This window comes from Bombus affinis, chromosome 5 (genome assembly GCF_024516045.1).
Source record: "Bombus affinis isolate iyBomAffi1 chromosome 5, iyBomAffi1.2, whole genome shotgun sequence".
Taxonomy (NCBI): Eukaryota; Metazoa; Arthropoda; class Insecta; order Hymenoptera; family Apidae; genus Bombus; species Bombus affinis.
The window spans coordinates 12,367,670-12,391,910 of record NC_066348.1 but is presented as its reverse complement, the minus strand read 5'-3'; the positions used below and the strand labels follow the sequence as shown (position 1 = coordinate 12,391,910).

Sequence of the window (24,241 nt, the reverse complement as noted above, 5' to 3'; positions counted from 1 at the left end):
GTTAATTTAAATTACAAATTCAAATTTACATATTAAAATACGAAACGTGGCAACGTCGATTATTTCGACAATGAAAGAAGGTGTGAAATAGGGGCAGACGAATTAACTCGTATCCAATTATTAAATGGAAGAATTTTTGATGACGACACAATTAAAAATTAACATGCTTGCTTAATTGAATTTTCACGAGGAAAAAAATTACAGCGAGACAAAGATATATCCTGGAAATGTATTTCGAGCAGCAACGATATTATAAAACGAAGTAATTAAAAAGAAGCAACTGTAAAAAGAACAAAGCAACGATATATAAAAAGAATCGAAAGAAAACACGATATCCAAGTCGTCTTTCGATAACAACGTTTCCATTTTCCAAAAAAAAGAAATACTCGCTCGGAGAAAAAGGAGTATTTCGCAATTGCTGATTTATTTGTGCGAAAGGAATCGCTCTCCCAGCGACGGTTCCGAAATTTCAGTAGCGTTCTGCGTGTAAAGCTACGTTCTGGCTGGAGAAGTCAGGCATAGCGATCACTTTCGCGCACGTATCGAACATTCGTCAAAGCGTTCAGCAGTTAAACGTTCGTGCAATACGTTTGGTAAGTTGAACCGGGTTACCTTTAACTTCGTGCACACCTAGCGAGAGCAGCAGCGGCTGTTCAAATGAGAATCGAATAAATCAACGGTTAAAATCTGGTGTTCGCGAAATGGTACGGCTGTGCGACCGATTCACGAACGAACGTAAATTTAGCCCGGGCTGGGGTGGCCCGGGGAAAAAGTGATCAGTGCCGCATAAAGCAGTCAGTGTTTATTTAATGGCAGCGAGTTTCGCGTGGTTTTCTGCCCGCGGCCGAAATGCAGCCAATCGATCTTCCCTTGGATAGATGAGTGAGATCGGAAAGTCGATTTGGTTGGTCGGCTGCTGCTGCCGATGTTTTATTCCTCGCGGCGACGTCGACGCGCCGGAAAAATGTAGAATTATTATGTCCCTCCGACAGAAAAGAAAGAAAGGCCAGGTCAGCTGCCTTTTCAAGACGAGCGCAATGAATCGGTGCGGAGCGAGGCAAAGCGACCTGGCAGACCAAAACCAGAGCTGAGTAGAGCAGAGCACACCGGATCATACCAGAGGAAAATAGAAAAGAGTAGAGCAGAGTAGAGTAGAGTAGAGTAGAGTAGGCTGGACTCTGCGAAAAATGGAGCAACGAAAACAACCGGTTGACAAATGTGATTCGCCGCGGGAAACGACGCACCCGTTTCCGGCAAAATTACGCCACTAACTACAACCCCTTGAGAGGCAGCCGCAGCATCGATCCTTTTTACGGGACGCGCTATGTAATGCATCGACGTACCGCGTCGACCATGTCCGCCAGCTTGACTTATGGAACCTGGTTTATATTTTCGATTTCTGCTTTCGTTCGCGTTACCGTTCACCGCATTTCAACTCTTCCGGAAAACTACCCCACTTCCGACTGACATCGGTATCTCATGTCACGTGGCAATTATTCCTGTTTTTGTCGAGACGTTCGTCTCTCCGTTGCGTTCGTTCTTGGCGAGCGAACCGAATATTCTGCGGAAGACCGATCATGCGCATCTCTTTATCTTTTTCAAATATTTCTGCGATCCGGCTCGGTAGCATTCATCGTTACCCGTATGTTTCCAAATTTTACGACCGAATGAATCGATCAATCGCAGCCGACGAATTTGGAATTGTACAAATGACTTAAATCAAGTAAAAAATTGAAATTCGATCGAACAAAATTTATCCGAGTGGCTTCCATCTCGTTAATTGGAACGAACCTGGAGAACAACAAAAAATGAGTAATGAGGAGAACGAATGATATATAACCAACGACAAAAGATTTATATCTGCGAACGAATTATTAAATGGAGAGTCGACCAAACGGATAGATGAACGATCAATGAGTATACCTCCTCAAGTGTACTTGCACTGATCATTAAAGACACTTTATTTCGTTACATATAGTAGAACGGCGTAAGAAATGCAGTAACTTCGTGGTGCACAATCGAACATAAATCACTAAGAAACATTCTCTGCTAAATCCACTATAAAATCCAGTGGGTATTAACAAATCACGAAAGTACTTCTTCGGTCTTCCCCTTTTTCACTTACCCGGCTTAAGAGAATTTAGAATGTGGTTGGCGTCATTCTGTGTTCGTACCGACCCTTAACTATACATTACTAACCTGCCGCAGTACGGCTTCCTGTAAGAACCTTAGCTGTATATTTCTTTATGGGCTTACCTGAACTTCGATTGCTTTCATCTTTGTGTATCGCTTATGTTCCTTTCAAATTTCAAATATTTCCTTTTATATGTCTTGAATTTGCGAAGTTTGTTTCTATATAAAAACTAACAAAGATTACTAAGGAAATTTTAACGAAACGGAAATAGAAATTTATAAAGAAACCTGATAAAGTTTAAGAAGGTTTTCTAATATTTTTTTTCTAAACCGTTTAGTAAATAGTTGACTGAAAATCGGAGAATCCGTAGAAAAATGTGAAGCATTAAAAGGGCCATTTATAACGTGAAAATGAACGTCACTCTTTAAAAACTTTAAGAGTCTTACAGTCTTCGTTTCTGCCTGTTATCGGAACACATTTTATGATCAACCTGTAAGAAGAATTTTCCCCTTCACCTCGTCCCCCATCGTTTAACAACGTTAACTATCACGGTGGTCATCGATAGTCCACGTTACTACAGTTTTTAGGACGATTAAAATAAATTTCTTGCAGTAACAAATTTTCAACAACGTGAATAACTTGAGTAATATCGACGGAGAAAAAGCACGCAAATAGAATATCTTGCAAAAATGAAATGTTACGGTATAGCGTATTTGAAACTATTGCGGCTGCCAGGGTAAAACGTATAGGAGTAGAACGCGTATTTTTATGCAAATTTGTATTTTTCAGAATATAATTAAAATGGTAGAACCACGGTGGAATACTGGAACGCTGTTGGTGTATCGTTTCGTCTACCAAGTAACATACAATTATATTACTAGATATTTTTACCTAGATATTTTTTATATTATGTGGATTCTGTGCGATTTTGCGCTTTCAAATTTGCTGCAAATTCGTCAAAATTCTCAGTCTGTATATTCGCGTGGCAATCAAAAGAAAAAAGAAAAATGACAAATTGGCAAAGCTAACAGTGGCGGACGAGACGAGGTAACACGGTTAGGTGACCACAACTTGACGAATGTACCGCTTCGAGGAGGATACGCTTCCAGTCGGCAGGATATAAACGCTATCCTAAAGTTAACTCTGTCCTTTGCCTACAATTTCCCGTTTCTTTATCCAGGTTCTTCTAGCTGGTTTCTTGTTCATTCCGCGGCAACGGTGAAGGGAAAATGGAGGAATGTGCCGAAACCTTAACTTCATTACACCAGAGCGCTTTAATTTTAGCGGTCTGCGTGGGAATGAAAGAGAAGGATGCAGGTCGAAGAAGGACGAAATACGAGCGCACAGCGGTAACGAGTGTTGTTGCGTACAAAGTACCTGCTGCCCAGCCAGAATGAGAAAGGAAATTCGAATTAGCAACCAACCATGGCCTGCGCTTTTCACGCTGCAACGCTGGATTTTTGACTACGAAATGCGTGTTCTTAAATAAGCTTACCGCCTGATGAACTAACATCTTGAAATTTTCATAGCCAGCTGCGTATCCGTGCCAGAAATACTAAAATTGTCAATGATTTTTCTTTGAAGGCACGTTGTTCGCTACGCATGAATCACCAGACGTAGTTATAAAATAAAATGTAATAAAATATTAAAGATTGTCACTTCAAGTTTTAAAGGACTGCTAATAAGTAGTAAAAATAATCATATAATCATAATTATAATCATAATAATCATGTAATCTCTCTAATTATATTGCAGGATACGAGCACCGTGATTGGAAAAGGCGTTTTTTTATTATGTTCATTTTTAATGCTTTAAGGATTAAGATAACGATCTCAACGATATTTTCTATTATTGTCGCAGCTACAATAGAAATACGGTCTCATGTTCAACCGTGTATTTATACAACCTGAAAACAGTTAAGGGGGCTATTTATGAAAAAATATTTCCCAATTAAATTACAGATATATTCGAAATTTTTTTAAAAATGTTAACGAAAGTTATTCCTTTCTACAAAAACAAAAAAAAGAAAAAAAATATGTCAACAGCTTCGAAACGATGTTGAAATAAAATATAATACACGAGGCAAAGAATAAAGCAATGACGTCAGAAACCTCTGAAAGAATTACTACAATGGAGAAATCTTTTTTTGCATGTATCAACCATAAAGTTTGATAGTTCGAAGATATTGAAATCCTGCTAAAAGACAGACCTATATAAATATATTTCTGATATGAAATACAGAGGGAAATTTCGTTATCTACCGAGATACCGTGAACCACGGCTAGTCTAGTCTAGTCTTTGTGGATAACAGAAAATTTCCATCTTCGGCTAGCATGTATCCGGTATGCGTAGACCGTATAATAAAACGGCACATAGTGGCATGGTGCATGCCAATGTAGGAGCGCACATTATATACATTTTTACATATGTAACCGTGGCAATGTACACTCAGCCACCAGAGAAATAAAGCTGCGATGCATTATGCAACCGTGTTTCTAATAGATTTCTGCCAAAAAGCGCGCATTTCGTTTCGTATATTCCATTAAGCGATGACGCTTGTTTCGCCGACTGTATATTCCGTGGCAATGAAATTGTTAATTAAAGAGAATGAACAGTGTCGAGTATAAATAAAAAAGATAATTAATTTTATTCGCTTGTCTCGTTACGTTTAGAACGACCCTGCTTCAAAGCGGTCTCCTCCCTTCCTCCTTTCCTTTATTTCTTCCTCTGCATTCCGTGTGCTTCGAAACCAGTATGTACAGACAAATACACACACACAAACGCATCCTAAAGAAATAACTAACGAAAAATATTTTTGCATCCGACCTTTAAAACTATGAAACGCGAACAGTTCTGACACGAAGCGCAAAAAGCAAAAATGCCGGGCTTGCAAGCCGCACACGGCCGTAAATTACATTCTGGAATGTCATTACACGTACGAACACTGCAATGGAAGAACGGCCTTTGAGTATACAACAAAAAGCGTTCGCCGTTAGACACGAGACTGCGTTTACGTGTCGTCGTTATTATGATGTTATTAAAAAACATATAAAAAGAAAGAAAAAAAATAAAAGTGGGGAGCGGAAGGAAGGCAGAAAATAGCGGAGGGTATTACATGTAATGATACACTGGAATCTTTTTTTCTTTTGCAGAAATATCACGTATCAACCGTGGAAAACTAAATGAAACGTAACATGCGGTCGATATTTTTAATTTACCAGTAGCAACAAAGTTCTTAATTAATTGTATTTCATTTGTCGAGATTTTATTCTATATCCGTGTTTCGGCGTTCAATTTCGTTATTTATTTATCTATATTATTTGATTAGTTAATTGTTCGAGTCGGTTATTTTCCAAATCATTCCAAATGGACTGCAAAAAATAAAATGCAACGAAAATCGATATAATTATGTAACATAAGCTTCAATAAAAAATGCTTGGTACAAAAATTGTAAAAATTTCAAAAAGTGGAATCAACCACATTGATTTCTGAACAATTCTTTTCATCTACACGTGCATATTGTAAAACTAATTTGTTGTACGCAGAAAAATCGAACATTTGCACAAATCAGTTTCTATAGAAAAATACTCGGATTTGGAGTGACTGTCGGTTACGTCCCGTAATCCTTTATATAAACCAATTGTCTAATTTAGATAATAACCTTTATTGCAGTCCCATTATAAAACTTGGTCATTTCATTTTGGTGATCCCTAAGACTGTACAAATAGTACACAAGAAAGCGGATTTACCCATGCGCTGATTCACTGCGTTATAAACGATACCTTAACTTGCCAGTGATTCTCTTGGTGTGCACTAAACAGAATATTAGTTTGTATCGTTAATATACGTCATTCTTGAACGTTAAAAGTGTTTATGGTTCAATACTTTCGCTTAATACAAACTACAAACAAAGAACATCGTTTCGAAATACCATTGAACATTGAAAAGATGGAAATAAAAAGTCGATTGCACTTAGTTTTCGTTTACTTAGCTTAGGACGATGGTTCGCTAGACGTAAAATGTTGTTAAAAGTTTGAAATTTTCGAGAAGTTTCGGGAAACGAAAACTATTAACAACGGGTGCGATTAAGTTGTCAATAAAGTTCCGTAGTTTACTGTGCCGCTACGTCTTCGAAGAAAACGTGACTCGGTTTTCTCTATGCAATTTCCTTGCCGCGCAATTTTTACTTCGCGAAGCGCAACGCATATTTTCGCGTTTAATGAATCACGATGAACTTCCTCCCTCGAATCTATGGACCAAGGTCTTGGACGCGAAAATACTCGCCTCACTTTCCACAATTACGTTCCGAATAATTCTCTCGAGAGATGCATCGTAAAATTACAACGTTAATTAAATCCTTAATTAAAAAATAAGTTCCGAGAAGCAGAAAGAGAAAGAGAGAAAGAGAGAGAGAGAGAGAGAGAGAGAGAGAGAGAGAGAGAGAGAGATGAGAAAGGTTTCGTGATTCAAGAAAACGCGCGAGCCAGTGTTTTTGCAATTACATACTTTTATCAGGCAGAAAGTATACTTCCATACATCTTGTTCTCATGTTAATAAGTACAACTTTTCTTGTTATACATATATATAGTAATAAATCTGAACGTCGCGTCCGTTACGTTAACGCAATTGTCAGCTAGAATAAAGGAATTTAGTATGAGAAGTTGAGTTTTGTTGTAGACAATATTGAATTTGCTAAGAAAGGGAATATCTACTTATGTTCACTGAAATTACGTAGTTTCAGTAAATAGAGGGATGAGCTTCTGGATAAGTTTCGAGACAAGATTCCGAAACAACGGAATTCGTTTAAATAAAGATGCGATTGTAGGAAGTCACGGTTATCTGCTTCGTATTTCGTTTAATTCTCTTCTTTCTCGTTTTGCTGAAAGCAAGCAATTTGTTTAACCAAAGAAGGTAAAAAATTAAATAAAAAAGATAATTGAAAATATAATTTGACCGAGTAAATTGGCAATCCTCGAGGTAAACGTTTCAAGATTAAAACTGGGCTTGAATATCTTGGAAAAAGTCTATTAAAGCGTTTTACGCAACTGAATTAGTTTCATGTAAGCATCAAATATTATAATGCGTACATAGTTACGCGCTATAGAAAATATCGTCGTTTTACGAAGAAATAAATGAATTAATACCTGATTCACGTTCGTACCAGGGAAAGTCGTACGATCAACGAGATAAATTATAGAATTACTTGAAATCAGAGCAATAGCTTTTGATCAGACACAATTACGACAATAATGCGATCACTATCCCATTCTATTCCATTGTGAGAGCTCCCTATGAACCATTCGATGCAGTATGCGATCGCTCCTCTGTGTACATAAACAAAAGACGAATTAAAGCTTAATCGCGTTGCTCATATAGCACTAATTAACGCATCGTAAATACACTCACGTCATACATTTTGTATTTTATAATCGGCCCGATTACACTCTCTCGATTAATATCGAAAAATGAAGAAAATCGCCTTTGAACTATGGCACGTAATGAGCGTTCGATTCGATAGCACAGCTCGATTTCGAACAGCCTATGTTTGCATTGTTATCATCGAAACAATGTTAAGAAGCAAATGGATTATTAGATGGCAAAGAGTTTTCGTCCTTCCACGCGTCTAATGCAGTTTTGCATTTAAACGTGGAGCAATTAGCGGCGGACTTTGCATTTAAATGCAGACAGAGGGAACGCGAAAATTCTCTTTTCTATTAAAACAGAATTTGCGAACTTGAGATCTTTTCATTGATGTTTATAACACGTTGCATAATCGCGTGAACATGCTTTATTAAAGCGAAAAATAAATTCTTATGCAACGATATTTAGCCGCGGCTGTACTTTCTGAGCAACTAAATCCACAGACAAACACGCGTTCCTACTTCAGAGATATGGCTTTTATGAAATGCAAGACAACTGTCTTTTGGGCGCAACGCGTTCCCAGCCAGTTAGAATTCCATTACTTAGCGTGAACCATATTGTTGCATCTGTGAGAACTCTGCAACGCTGTTAGAAACTCCACGAACTCTGTTCCAGCATTTATTAATTTGAAACACTGAATTACGTCGTTCAAAGCAACCTCGCGATTAATAGCGACGTCTTTAATGCCGGCAAGCTATTGATTGATTGTTCGCAATCTCCACTTATTCCTAGCATTCCTAGCGTATGCATTTCTTTTCATTTAATTGCGAAATTTACTTCCCATTTGACACGTTGAATGCCGCGTACGCTACACTTCCCCTCTATGCCGCTCTAATCATTCCGCGTAAAACAAAACTTGATCCGGAGATGCTCGAGAATACAATCGGTTGATTCATAATTATCACGTATAAAACGAACAATACGGTTGGCTATTCATGGCCTGCATAGCTCGAATCGAAAATCACGTGAAAATGATTTGCCGTTCAACGTGTTAAGCAATCGTGCGCAATTTTCATTTGATATATTGTTTCTTTATTAGCAATCGGAATATGACGTATTTTACAGACTAAACCGGTGTCTCAAAGAGTTGCTACGTTCGGATCTCGTAACGAGAACCCCAACGACACGCCCCCTCCCCACCCCTCTCAGTCCATCCCCTCCCACCCCCTCCCTAATAGGCTAGCGAACTGTCCTGTTTTTGCGTCCAGGCTTTCAAGGCATAAATTAAAATATCGTACATAAGCACAGCGCAACAGCGGCTTAAATTTAAGGCACAATAATAATCTTAAAAAAAAAAAAAATGTAATGATGCATGGCTACGTCGTACCGTCGCGTATCGGTACTTTTGCCTGTACCACCCTACAATTAGAATTCAGCGTTTATTCTGGAAAAAAAAATCATGTAAAAAAAATATGTAGAAAACCTGGAATTAATAAACAAAGATAAAAAAAAAAACACGTTTTCTTTAACCTCTTCTCAAGACTACTAGCCAATTTCTTCAAAGTTTTCCATCGTATTGATTCGATAGCGAGATCGGTAATGTATTTGTATGATTAACCACTTTTTCTTTATGTTGATACACAAGAATTTTTGACGAATACTGCCGAGAGACGATTGGTAAAACATGACCGTAGATATTTCGGTAAAACTATCGTAGGAGAGAAAATCGAATTAAGAGGCAGAGAAAAGCCGGCACAATAGTCTTCTTGCCGGAACAAAAGCTAGATGAGTCAGAATTACATCGACCGATACGAGCCACGCAATTGCAGTTGCGGAACCACCGGGCGTCCTGGAGTTCACACTAATGCTATTCACTTCGCCCGTCTGATACCCCACAGTCCTCTGCAACTAGCAGTCATAGTGGCGTGTTCGTACCACCATTGGTCATTTTCCGCATGCAATATCCTTTCGAGAGCGAGCACGAAAATTCTCCCAAGTATTTCCTGCTTTTGACATGTACGGATTTTATTCGACAGGGACGCTCCAAGTCTAAATAGAACGTAGAAGTAGCTACGGGTTTAACCAAAATACGGCGCATCTCGTAGCCTCTTCTTCTTTCGTACGTCTCCGGATATCGTTGAATTTATTTTTCTGTTCCCTCGGATAATTTCAATAATATCGCGACTGAATTTTACTTTGTCACTACTTTCGCGTTATTTGCGGATATACATACAGACGAAGAAACAAAAATCATCGAGGCTATTGCAATATCGAACGACATTCGTTAGCTTATGGAAAAATTAAAAGCGTGATAGTCTATCGATTTTCTTATCGCGCGTCATTTTTGCTGTCGAGGGAATAGATATTTTAATTCATTTCGGGAGAAAAAAGAGAAAAATGGAAATCTTACACTTGAGAATAGTCTGTCTCTGAAGAACTGATGAGAAATACCAGCATTATTCTCTCGAAGTGTCGGATGCAAGATATTCCCTCAAGTCCTTTTAACGTGCGAAGAAAAACAGAAACATTTACAGCGATGCTGATCGATTTAGTTTAGTCGCAAACTCAATTTCCGAGTAAAAGGAACACCTGGACGATGAAAGATATTTAGAGTGAAATTATACCAAGAATAAGACACGAAATATTTTTCTTTGCCATATTCGGAGTTTGCTCAGAACTGTTTCATCTTGCAACAAATAAAGAAATTATTTATTTTGATAAGATTTTAATTACAGGATATCAGTAGTGACTTTTCTGTTTCGTATCGCACTGTTACGATATCATACATACATACATATGCATATACATTATACATGCAGTGGCGGATAGAAGAAAGTTCAAAATTGATGCTTATGATTATATTATACATTCGTTTCTCTTTTCATTTACAATTCAATTTTGTAAAATTACAGCGTTTTGGCCCATTTTCATTCTTTAAGCTTTCCTTCGGTCGTTACTGCGCGCTGTACATATCTATAGGTACGATATTTAATTTTACTTCGGCGCTCAAATGTTCTCTACGAGTCTTTGAAATTTTATTGCAACTCGTTCTCTTGTAAAAAAAATTCAGTTGCTACTCTTTGAAATTTGAATGCTGATATCGCCATGTTGAACCGAAAGTGTAACTTCATCCTCTATCCCGTGAAAGTATACGCCTCAACTTTGAATTTCATAATTAGAGGCAGCTTTCCGTTAACACGGTTTAATAAAAGGACAATGTTGTTATAGTACTCGTCTTGAGTTTGTACGATGTAACGTTTTTTTTTTTTTTTTTCAATTAAAACACGCTCTATCTAAATTTATAACGTTCTTTCAACTGATAGGTAAAACAATTTGAAGGGGGACCATTGACTGATTATTTTAGGAATCGTTTAAAATATTTCATTTTTATTTTCATATTTTTACGAATTACTTTACGAACAACTTTGAAATTCCAATATCGATAACTGTTGCGAATTCTCAATTAGGTGTTAAATCAGTCAGGTTATCGATATAACAGTAACGTATGCACCAGGTTTATAACAATTTTGTGAATTCTCTATAAATCGCCTCTCTATAAATTCCATACTGTAGATACCATTACAAATTTATTGATTCGTACACGTTCGATTCTTTCGCTCTTCTTATCAAATCGTATGAAACTTAAAACTCCAACAAAGTCATTGCTGCTTGTTGCTTTTGAAAAAATGCAGCTCCTCAAATTTTATTTCACAAATATGAAACAATTAAATTCTTTGCCTGATATGCACCGCGGACATATAGCAAAGCAATAAATGCATCTAATTTAATTTTATCTTTCCTTTCTTTTTCTTACCTGACGAAATCCTCAGACATCCTGCGCCCCGACCCGGGACGCAGGGTAGCGTCGGACTTACCGCAAAACCCGCTCCCCCTCTCCCCGGGTCACCGTTCAAGGCCATCTAGCTCACCGACTAGGTGCTTAGGATAGGCCAGGCAAAGCAATCCGGATTGTTTCGTTGTATCTACCTTCCACTTAATCCTCAATATTCTTTTTTTTTTATTTAATTTTTTATATTCTCAATTTGTCCAATTTGGACATTTGGAAGAATTTTTTAACCGTTTGATTATCATATGGACAATATTCTAAATTTCTTCCGTATATTTTATCATATGATTCTTTATACGGTGATCAATGATAAGATAAAATACCGTCTTTGCTTGTCCTTTCATTATATGCCGTTTAGCATATGCTGTCGCACCTGACATATCGTTAAAAATATTATGAACTTTATTTTCTTTCTTTTTTTTGACTAATAAAGTGAGATATATTCTAATGGAAAGGACGATAGCAAGTAAGAATATCAATTCTACCAAATGTCCAAATTGAACAAATTGTGAATAAAAAGAAATAAATAAAAAAAAAAAGTTGGAAGGAGCAACGATTCTAAACTTCTCGATTTTTAGAATATTTATAGCAATTGACAGTAAAAGATGCTAAATTTTATTTATGGATTATTATGGGCCTGAGTTGATATGTTTTGATACCTGGATTACAGACGTAACACGTTGCTATTTGTTATTACTGATTTTGTTTGTCAGCTGACCTTGAGGTAGCCTTTTCTTTGCGTTGATTGCATTTATTTATTGCAAAATATTTTATCGAGCGGCCCGTGGTAGGCAGAATAGATTATAAATATTTCTTAGAAAAAAAAAAGAAAGCAAACTATAAATAAATATCGAAGAATATATCGTATGCATGTTTTACGAAAAGTGATAGGTTAGAAAGCGATATGATAACGTTTAAATATAGTTAAATTTATATAGAAATTTGGAAACGATTAATTTGATCGCCAGTGGTAGGTGTAGCCCATTATATTTGGAAAAATGCACAGACCCGTTTGACTAACTCTCCGGCCTTGGATTTCCTTTATTACAATAGCTTTGTGGGATGGAAACCTTTTCTTTCTAATCTTATTATATTCTGTACCCTTCTAATTGTGTACTCTTGTCGAGGTATATTCTGTTGTGTTACTGATGTGTACTCTAGTGCGTACCCAAATTAAGCTGCTGACGTGGTCCCCATTGTAAAGTTTACAACTTGCCAGATAAGAAATTAGAATTTTGCCAAAAGGTATTGTCCGACCGAAATAAAACCTACTATGACTACAAAATTAAATTCACCTCAACGCTACAATTTGCACTGTAATAAACTTTGTATTATTTATTGTCTGTAAAAATATATATATACTTTCATAAATAAATATATCTTAAATAGTCTAGAGCAAGGACAAGTAAGGATGTTTTATTTGTTGTTAAGTTTAGTTTTAGTTTAACAAGCAATACCCAATACAAAAAACTGATTACAATATCTTCGTGTTTTTTCTTTTTCTTTTTTTTATTTAATGCTTTACATTCTCAATTTGTCCAATTTGGACATTAGGTCGAATTTTTTAGCAGTTATATTAACACGTAGGTGGCTACCCCCAGCGGGGTGCCATCCTTGCGTTTGCTAGGTTATATCCTTAGTGAGGTCTGCTGGGTGCTTCCTTTTTAGCCTTCTGTCCATCTTTAAGATGTTGAACGTTACCGCAGCTAGCCTTGATGTCTTTAACTTCAGAATATGTGTTCTTGATTTTTATCACGAAGGTTCTGTTGCTTAAGTAAGATTTTACTAATTAGTGTATTTATTCCGGGAATTGTTTCCTAATTGCTTGTAGTAGGCTTCCGGGGTTTATTTTGTCAAATGCTTTCTCTATGTCCATAAAGAGAGCTGTGCAGTATTGCTTGTTTTCTAATGCTATATTAGCTGTAAATATTTTCGTACGTCTTAATTTAATACACGGCTTCCAATTTCTCTCTTCTCAGGTCAGAAAATGCTGACCTTCGACCCTTGCTTCCCCCACTTCTTTGTTCATTTAGTTTTGACGCCACCCAGGCAGACACTCTTCTCCCTCTTTTTCTCTTCCCCAGCACTCTTACGATTCTTAGTTTATACCTTAAATATATAATAGTTCAAGCGTACACCCCCCTCTTTTTTTGATGCTACATATATATATTTGAATTTCATTAAAATAATAAAAAAATATATAATCGAATTTAATGGAAACGATCGTGAACAACACTAAACTAAATAATTTAATATTCCCTCTACTAGAAAATTAATTACAGTGGTTAAAAAAGTATTTATACATGATAAAACTTTGATTTTGATCTTCGGTAAAATGTACAGATATGTTGAAATATGATTTATTTAAATTTAAATGATTTATTTATTTAAATAGTATAGTATCGGGGAAAATTCCGATGTACTGCAGATGCAAAGCAATGAAAGTGCTGAAAGCGTTGAGGTAACAAGAGTCGTCTTACATGTATAACAAGGCTTAAATGTATAACATATGGGAAGTATTTGTTCAATGCTAACTTTGTTTCATTTGCAAGTGTGCAATTTTCCCCAACTTTTGAGTATAATCAAAATTTCAATTAAGAAGAACGAAAGCAGTCGAATGATCGAAATAATTTCCCTTTATCGTTAATTACTTTTTGCCATTTTTCTGGCAGCCTGATCGACCAAATTTCTGAGAACCGTCGTAACATGATCCATTTCCGAGATCGAAATTATTTCTTTATTAGGTTTTTTTAGAATTATTGCAGGTTCGAATAAGAAGTATGTTTATATGGATAGTGATCATGTTGACTGAAGGATGGATTATCATTCATAGTAGGTCCCGGGACGTAACAACGTAGAACAATTATTTAGCAATGCGAAGAAACAATATGAAATAATTGATAATCGCAAAAAATAAGTGAATCGCGCGAAATCTCATTTGAGTGCCACGGGGGTCATCGGTGGCCTTAGTGACATAAATTCATTAAATGTTATCATTTCTTACATGTTCTGCTACTGACGTACACCACAAAGGATATAATCTAACAAACACGAAGATGGTATCCCGCTGAGGGTAGTCACCCACATGATAATTAAATAGTTAAAAAATTCTACCAAATATCCAAATTGGACAAATTGAGAATGAAAAGAATTAAATAAAAAAAAAAAAGAGAAAAAATTGACGTACACAATATAGCGTAGTATTGAGGAAATCTTTTTTTTTTTATTTAATTCTTTACATTCTCAATTTGTCCAATTTAGACATTTGGAAGAATTTCAGGGAAAATTGCTGAAAAATTCCGATGCACTTCAGGTAAGAAGGGATAAAGACACTGAAAGATGGGAGGTACCAATGGGATCTATATTTATCTTTCTTTCTATAGGGTAAGTAAAGGAGGGGTACCTAGCCTAGTCATACCTAGAGTCAACCAAATTTGTGTGCATGCTGGGGGGAACAGTATATAAGGTAACTCCTTTTACGGTGGCCAAGACAGTCTTCGAAAAAGTCTTGTAAGTCAAGGAGTAGTTGTCGGTGTTCTAGATAATCTTGCAAACAGTATTGAAAGTAGTGTGACGAACAGTATTGTGGAGGAAATATTGTGGACGAAATATTGTGGACGAAATATTGTGGACGAAATATTGTGGACGAAAATTGTGGACAAAGTATTGTGGGCATTGCAGTAACGAGAATTTCTGGCAGTAGCTGCACGAGTACCAGCCACACGAGTACCAGCCGCACGAGTACTAGCTGCACGAGTTATATCGTTGTAAGTAGTAATTTTTAAGTAGTAATTTTTTTACCAAGTTATTCATTGCAAATTGTGAGTTGAGTTGTAGACCATCCAGTTAAGTTGTTTTAGTTATATAACATTCCTGCATTTAATTTACGTTAAATGATCATTGCTTCCCGTTTAAATTATAATAGAAAAAATTATATAAAATTAAAATTAAAATTAAAAATTTTTAAACTTAAAACTCTTAGAGATCACGCACCGAAGAGAGAATATAAGATTTCTGAAGTAGTAAGCTGAGTTTCGTATTATTTCTTATTTACTAACGCTTTAGTAATTAATTTTCCTATTTTACAAACACGGTATACCTATCGTTAAGAGTTCGTTCGCGTGATAGTACCTACATAAAGTTGTTCGAATAAGAAAATACGCAAATTGGAATATAGCGAGTTAAGAATACAGTAGCGCCGACGCAGCGGTCCGAAATTTTCCTCGACGTTATGCCAAATCTCGTAAATTTTGGAAGCTATTAAGTTTATCGGGTCGGATAACGCGCTCGAAAGTTTTATAAATGGCGCACAACCGGTCGACCGACGCCGCCTCCGCGCTCGATGCAATCTACGAAAAATGCTCGTTCCTCATTTTGCTTAATTCTCCGACCGCGTGCCGAACGAAGAAGCAAAAGAAACGCGGACCAACCGGGACGTGCCCGATCGATATATCGTAATAGAAAACGATTCATCCGTTTCATCGGCGTTCTCTATTTCTATCTAGGATCGCTAGCCACTTTACTTAGTCTCCTAAAGCATCGAAATCTTTCCAACAATGAAATCTTTTAAATGGCTGGTCTTTCCTCAACTTCCATGTCCATTCTCTTATTCTCGATAAAATGTCCTCTAATTTCCAATTTTATTTCGCAATTACTGCGAAGTAATTTTATTACGATGCGTTGCCGCTATGTTTGCGTTGCATTTAACCACTTGCTTTCGCAACGAAGTTACAGGTGGCCAGAATGCTACACTGTAACTTGCCACGAAGCGTTACTTAGCACTTAGCCAACCGAACAGGGAGGTAAAGTCCCCTCTGTAAAGTACATCGCTGCGTGATCGAACGGGGGGTGATCTTTCTTTTTGAATTTGCAATGTTTTTTTTTTGTTATTATCAGTTATTGTTTTTCCACCTTTTCTGCTTTTATAAAGTACAGTACATAATAAAATACACCAATTTATTTATACCATATTGTAACGAAATATTAAAATGCATTATGAATTTCTAATTTCACGTTCAAGTCGTGTTAGTTATCTTTATTCGTCTATAATGTTTTGAATTTTTACATACTTTCAATTTTATATTTAAAATGTAATGTATAAATGTATACTTAACTTTTAATATATAACTTAATATATACTTTTAATTTTATGTTTCGTATAAATAATGTGTGAAATCGTTACATAGTCATTACCGCCAAATATAATTGACCAATGAAATAATTTTTAGACTCCTTTTGTTTTTTACGTAGTGAATATTAGTCCTCGATACTTGAAAAAATGCGCAGTGAACAGCGTATTCGGTTGGCTAAGTGTTAAAACGTGAAAAGTGAAAATTCAGTAGAGTCTTCAGATACGAATGTTAATTTTGTTTATTAATAATTTTGTACAGTATGGTATATTTCAAAGCATTCTGGATGTAACGCCACAAGACATTTCTTGCATTCTTTGTGAATTTTTTTTAACCTTTTGCGGGTAGCATATTCCTTGAAAAATACCCTCTTTGCATGGTTGTAAGACTGGTAAATAACTAGTAGTTACTAGCAGACATCTTTCCACGTTTTTGATAATTAGCAATACGTGCACTTTGTAAAATTTCTTCTACTATATTTATAACTCGTCGTTGGCAATTTTGGAACAAAAATATTTGGACGTGCGCGGCAAGTGGTTAACTTTGTATACTGCGAGAATGCGTGTCAGGCAACAAATGATACGCGTGGTAATGGCTTTGTTTGCGAATTCAAATTGCTGTATTTATACTAGTTGGAGAAGCATATTAATAGTTTACCAGTTGAGAGTTAAATGAGCTTTCGCGTATATGGTTAAAACGAGATTGTAATTTGTTCGTAGGCCAAGTTGCTAGACAATATCGATCGATAATACGATCGATCGATAATACGATCGATCGATAAAAAGACGACAATTAGAGATTACGTTTTCCATATAATAATTTATTTTTCCAATTACGCATTTAATACGTTTAAAACAACGTGCACTCTATTGCAGTTTCGTTTCAATACTTTTAATGAGATCTGTGGTATACAAGTTTTCATTATAATAGCAAGCATTCAACTTGCAATATAATTAAACCAACATTTTTTAATGAGTAGGTAAAGGACAATGTTGTAAAAATGTTACCGCGGTTGCAATTCCGAATAATTTTTAGACAGATAAAATTACTATTTTCAAATCTATTATCAGCATTCAACGATTTATTAAAACTTATTGTACTGCGGCTTTTCCGATACAGATACTATATGAAACAATTAATTAAAATACGAAAAAATTCATACGCTTACAGAGTTATTTATACGAACAAAATTCCATCCAATATATTTCAATTATTCAACAATTTTTACAGCTATTGATCCGTGAAAATGGTTACGATAGAACGATACAATTATTAACATCGCAGATTTCTCGTTGTGGTAATGAACGAACAACGCTGTCCTTTAATTTTCTAGTAAATATTTCGATCCATTGTTCATAATTCGTCAGCGTTGCAAACTGCGTTCGTTAAACTAGCCGTAGGAGAGATTAAAATTGGACGAGGTTTCCCAAGTCGTTTCGTTCTTCGCAATTTTGCAGCAGACTTGCTCGTCTTTCTCTGACTTGCCATTGGTGTGATTTTACCGGGAAATAGCACGTTCGATTTCGTGGAATATGCAGAGGGCAACGGTAATTTAGCAAATCTCAAGGCGATACGATTTGCACGGTCTAATTCGTCGCAAGTAGGAAGGAAATAGTGCCCTCGGTACCTTCTTAGTATGCCGTATTTTAAACCTCTCTTCAAGACTGATTTTACCTTTAATTAACCAAACGTAAATCAAGGGTGGGTATGAAATGTCGTTGAACGAGTTAAATGAAAATTTATATCGCAGGAACTCGAACTTTCTCGTTTAACTTGGAAGTATAATATAAAATATTATACGTATGAAACATTACAGGCGATCGTAACTCTTCGTAGTACAATGTTCGGTCAACGAGTATCGTATTATTTAAACAAATCCGATTCAAGCAAAAATAATAAAAAAGAAAACGCGTAATATAACGGTTCGATTCTTTTCGATAGCACGGTTAATACATTACAGCTTTTATATCGGTTAATATAATATATCATGTTTATTATATCTCTGATTACAAACTCACTTGTCGCTTAACCTTTCCATCGTCCACGTTAGAACCATAACTGATATAGCCAATAATTTTACTCGGCGTAGATCCCTTTGTCTCGCGAAGATCTTGGATAGCCGAGACGATCAATGCAACGATCTTCGTCGGCCAGAATTTTCGAATTTTTTTCTTTGGTAACGTTTTCGCAACTCTATTTATCTTTCGTGTCATTTCGATCACCATCGAGCCACAAACGAGCGGCTAGGAAAATGAACGTTAGCGCGTTCCAGGAAGAAGACGTAGACTTAAAATTTTGCAAGATCGTCGCTAGCAATTATCAAGAATCAGCGACAAACGTCACGAAAAATTTAACTATTTACAAATCCCGAAAATATCGTTTGCACGGGCGCTCGTTTGTTTCGATCAGTGAACTGAACTTAACTTTACTCGAACACGCGTGTACATCGATACGAAATAATCCCGAAAGCAGCGTGAAAATATTTGCTGAATCTTGGTCCTGTTTGCAAATTCTAGTTTGCCATGGGATAAAAATTGTCGCCTGGCTTCACACGAGTGAATTGTAATTACGGAAAAGTGCAAATTTACCGTGGTACTTATTGATCCAACTAAACAAGCATATTTCGCTACTAATGAAAGAGACGGTTTTAATCGTAATTATCAGCGACTGACAATGAACGATAATTAGCGACAACAGAAGTTGCGCGTGATTGAGAATGTAGGTGTAGGTGACCAATACGCGGGTACCACGTCCCGCAATTAATCGAAATTCAAAACAGTCTTTTGAACTACCGTATTTGAATTCGCGTCGTTATTTTCCCCCGATCGGCGTCATTTTCACCGCAACGACGACAAGATTGCGCGGCTACAGTTTGTTTGATAAAGAGATCGATCCGAATTCTTCGCGCGCGTTTAATTTTCCATTCGACGCGATTGTTACAACGATATATATATCGACGGTAGGATTGGAGTAGTGGGCGTTTAATGAATCTTCACTGGTATTAGCCATTGTTGTGGTACGATGTAGAGTTTATTGACATAACTATGGATACGATAGATTTGACAATTAACGTCGGCGGTTAGGCAATCGTAACGCTAATGACAGTGGTCTTAGGTTCCATAACGAATCCGCGGTTAACAGGATAGCGAACTTTACTCTTCGTCAACGTCCAAGTTGTACTCAATCTTAGAACGTCGGGTAATCACTACTGTAAAAACGATACTTCGATCGTTGTTGAGTCTTCGTTCGGAGGGTGAAGGAAATCGACGTTGCTGTTAATTTGTCAATCTCCATGGTGGTGGTTAGAGAAGGATGCTAGCCGTCCTTGAGGGAAAGTTGAGGAAAACGTTCATCCCTTGACCGCGGCTGCTACGTTCGACGACTGGTTGTCGCCTCGAGCCCAAGCTCACTCTCATAAATCTCAGACAACTACAATCGGACTGAATGACGACGATTGCTTAATTACGGCTATGGTAGAATCCAAATTACAGTATTAGGGGTTTTCCCCAGGTTGCAACGGGAAGGCTCCGGTGTCTTTCCATCTCCGACATGTATTTTATATATTTTTTTTATTCGTGATGCGTGATCAAGTATCACGTTGCATCGGTAGAACAAGGCGGACGATGCTTTTTCTTTGATGATTTTAACGAATTAAATTAAATCAAAATGCTTCTTCGTAGTATGATTATTATTATGACATTATAGAGTCCGTAGGAAACGTAAAACAAGTAAAATATGTAAAACGCTTGAGAATGTCGAGCGTCAAAAAAAAAAAGAGAAAAAAAATGTTACTACTAAGAAGCAGTTCTCTTTAATTTAATTCTTTCGTTAAAATCATCAACGAAAAAGCATCATCCGCCTTGCTCTATCGATGCAACATGATACTTTATCACGCATCAGGATAAAATAAATAATAAAATACAAAACCGTCGGAAGCCAGCAAAAGTAATGAATCTCTCAAAGAATAATATAAAACTGCTACGAAACTGGAAAGACAATAAATTCGTAATTCACTAAAAAGGTAAATTTGACTTTACAACTTTCTTCAAACGCTATACGCGCGTTGGTGCTTTATCGACGTACGGTATATAGGTACCCCGACCATCCCTGGCTACATAGATCGGCTCTTTTTCCTCGCCTCGATCAAACAACTTTATGGACATATTTCTTTCGGTCAAATTATGTAAAAAAAGGCATCGTCCTGAATAATACATCGGGCCTCGTGGATGCACTCCACATCGGCGATATCAGTTTCAAGAAAGCGTAATCGGCCTTTTACTGTTCCCCGTTGGTTCGATAAGAGGAGCACGCAGTTACGTGCAAATTAGTTTCCGTCAGAGATACGTGGTCTAGCCTTTGGTACGTGAGAACGTCATTACGATGATGGAGTGCTAAGGTGTTATCAAACGCGAGTAAAGAATGGAGCAAGTTTATCCAAGTCTCGCGTGTGTCGTTCTAATTTGTTCGGCTTAAAATTGATACGTAAGACCATGCCGCGTTTCTAAGAAGCCGCATGAAGTCGCTTAGAGGTGCATGGAGATTACTTGGAAATTAATCAACACGCTAGCGCAAAATTGGCTTTGCTTTTGCCTCTACGACGTTCGCAAACAGCATCGACACAGATCTTTATCCTCCAACGAAACTCTCAAACAGAGAAACTCTCGTGTTTTCGTAGTATAATTCTTGTCAATGAGTAATTGAAGAACAGCACGCACAGAATACAACAAAGTATCATAAACACGTATAATTCTCGAACGTGATAGAAAACGGAGAACTGTTGAATTTCAGGATATCGATATTGCAACTATTGCTATAGAATGTAGACAAACACCTGAAAATAATACGAGCCAAAACCCGTAGATATCGGACGATTTTATTCTCGAATAAATTCGTCTATCAGCTATCAACCAATAGAATTTTCGGACCATGAAATAATTCCTTCGAACGATCTATTGTACGCGATCAACGTGAAACCTAGTACGTAACATACGTAGACGATATATAATTTTCTTAAATAGACGTTCAAAGTTATTCCATTAAGTAGGAAATAAATTTCAAGGATTTATAAACCATCTGGTCGAGCAGAAACGCTTTCTATTGTAAAGAAGAAAGAGAACTTTTAAACGTCCGTGGAGAACGGAAACAAATGCCGTGGATATCGAAAAATACTAGCAGGATCGCCAACTTCGGCACCGCTAATTTAGGCTAATCGGGCCAAGCTGGAAGTTGGCTGATTCGCGGTAATCTTATCGGAGTTGGCGAAAAAAATAGAGAGTTTTGAATGGCACGGAGGTCGACGCGAGCGGCTGCATTTAACGTTAATATCGATCGATGGCAACTGTAACCAGCTTTTTGCGCGGTTCTTTTCCTCGGCTGAATCGGGCAACCAGCAGGCGGGCTGCAAATTGATCTGTCGCGGAGAAAAAACGCACGATACGCGAACCAGCGTTATTACGATGATAGAACGTTGGCTTCTTATCGGGTAGACGACGGTGAAAAAAGGAGAGCATGGAATAAGAAAAATAAGAAAAGGAGAAAAGAAAGGGGAACGCAAGTTGGAAATAAGCCCACCACTAACAATCGCCGTGCAACATTACCGCTGATAAGTTCCGGGGCTAATAAACACAGACACTTGTACGCCCCGTTGCGAATTAACACACAACGGTTTAAGCCTGATATCTGAAACGACACGCGACTGGCTTGTAATTTGCATAGAGTGCAGTTAGAAATGCAAACGGTCACGGGAAATCTCAATTTCACGTGGCAGCCGTGTGAGAGTCTGCAACAAGCATAATAGGGAACGAGTTAATAGAGGAAGCGACGCGATTTCTCGATACGTCGTTAATCTAATTTAGTTCAACTATTTAGTGCTAGCTCGCTGAAACGCCATCGGAAATAGCATGTCTATAGAACGATTCTATATCAAATGCGTATTGTTGATTTTAAAGCTCAGAGTTTCATCGAGATATTTTTATATATTCGCGTACGTGCAGACGATAAAAGTTGTGTATTTGCGAAACGACATAAAATTAATTTTCATTTGCAGATATCGACCTGTCAATTAATATCGCCAAGCACATACAGTATCTTTCGCTGCAGTATTTTAGATAATTTCCGGTTAGCTTTTATTTACAATGACTGCACAAACGATCAGCAGATAAAAGTGCGCACAGCATTTTTCGATTTTTGCTCCATTATTTATAACAATTTCTAAATATTTAACAACGAAAATGTACAATTATTCGACAGATGTTAAAGGAATATTTGCGTATTTAGAGAGCGTGGAAAATATTTCATTTAAACGTGGACTGATATATTTCGCATTATCCTACGTTTGATCGCCTTTTTTCTATCGAAAGAACGTCTTTTATCGGAAGAACTTTCGATTCTTTTCCCCTCTGCGCGAAGCCCTTTAAACGCCACGGTTTAATTCCTCGATCCAATCTACATCTGAAAAGAGAAAAGAAAAAGGAACCCCGAGTGTATTATTATAACACGGAATCCTTTTGAAATTAGAGAGCCTTATCATTCCAAAATCCCTTATGAGAGAAATTACATAATCGAGCAAATAGAAGAAAATTCAGATTATAACGCATCGATGTAAATGAAGAAAAGACGTATAAAAGTTGATTTAATTTTTCACGCAAAGGATGATCGTCCTTCGTTTGGCAAAGGCAAACTTTCGATGAAACGTTGACGCGTTAAATAATATAAAGAAAAATTCTGTCACGCTTCGTACATGATACGAGACAAGGTGTATATTTTATAATTTTTCCACTATTTAACAAGCTCTTTTATTCATCATGACGAAGTCTGAAACGACTCGTACAAACCTTCTGGTGAAATTCTTTTTTTAGCTTAGTTAAGTAGATGGGACTGTGAGATGCGGAACAGAGTTAAAAAACGAGAATCGAGAGGCGAGATAAGGCACGTAGCTAGGAAACTTCTGAAAATTTCTTTAAACATTAAATATTACGCGGAATAGGAACAGGAAAACTGCGTGAGATTGCAGCTCGCGGCGCGAGAGCAGCGATAAAGAGTTATTAACATGAAACCAGTAAACGTTGCGATAGCGAACATTACATGCTAGTTTAAAAGCATATTATAATACATGATTGATGAAAGAAAAACACTGTACTTAATTCTAAATCAAATTTCCTTTCAAGAGCAAGTTCGCTTATTTTCCAGTCGGTTTTTCTTGTTATATTATATTAAGGGAATCGTAATGAAACCGATACCTTTGCCTGATATCTTACGTGTAACGAATAATATGCAAAGTATTATTTGATTTGCAAACCATATGTATTTTCATAATTACAGTTGCTATTAATGTTAACGACGGCCGGGTTTTCGTGCTTTTTATAATTACGATTAAAAGCTTTAGAGAAGCATACAATGGAGAAACAAAATTACATGTTTCGAATAACATCAAACCATAACTACTGAATATTCATAAAACAAATATATCGAGTGTTCGTGTAAAATAAAAAAGATAAAAGCTATTTTGAGAACTAACGTTTTCGTTGTACAGTATCGCGTTTTCTGAAGAAAGGACGACAAAATATCTAGGAGAATTTTGTACGGACGTAAACTGAAATACAGCAAAAGTCAAAGCAACGTAAAAACAAAATAAAAAACGATGTAAACGAAGAATTTAACGGCCGTTATAAAGGCACAAACACCACCCCTTAAACCTTCTTAGCAGTTTACGAAGGTAGCAGATATAATCTACCCTCTGTCGTAATTAAGTCGTGAAAACGCAGAACTCTC

The 24,241-nt window shown here is 36.8% G+C and overlaps 2 protein-coding genes across 10 annotated transcripts in view; both read right to left on the bottom strand.

Annotated features, from left to right (window-relative positions):
• Window positions 1–24,241, bottom strand: part of LOC126916914 (TWiK family of potassium channels protein 18-like) — a 363,234-nt gene that overhangs the window by 197,136 nt on the left and 141,857 nt on the right. The window lies entirely within an intron of this gene.
• Window positions 17,060–20,729, bottom strand: LOC126916927 (uncharacterized). The gene is made up of 2 exons (XM_050723244.1): window positions 18,490–20,729; window positions 17,060–18,145 (listed from the first exon to the last, which is right to left on the bottom strand). The coding sequence occupies exons 1-2, from the start codon at window positions 18,694–18,696 to the stop codon at window positions 17,825–17,827; spliced, it is 528 nt and encodes a 175-aa protein (XP_050579201.1). The 5' UTR covers window positions 18,697–20,729; the 3' UTR covers window positions 17,060–17,824.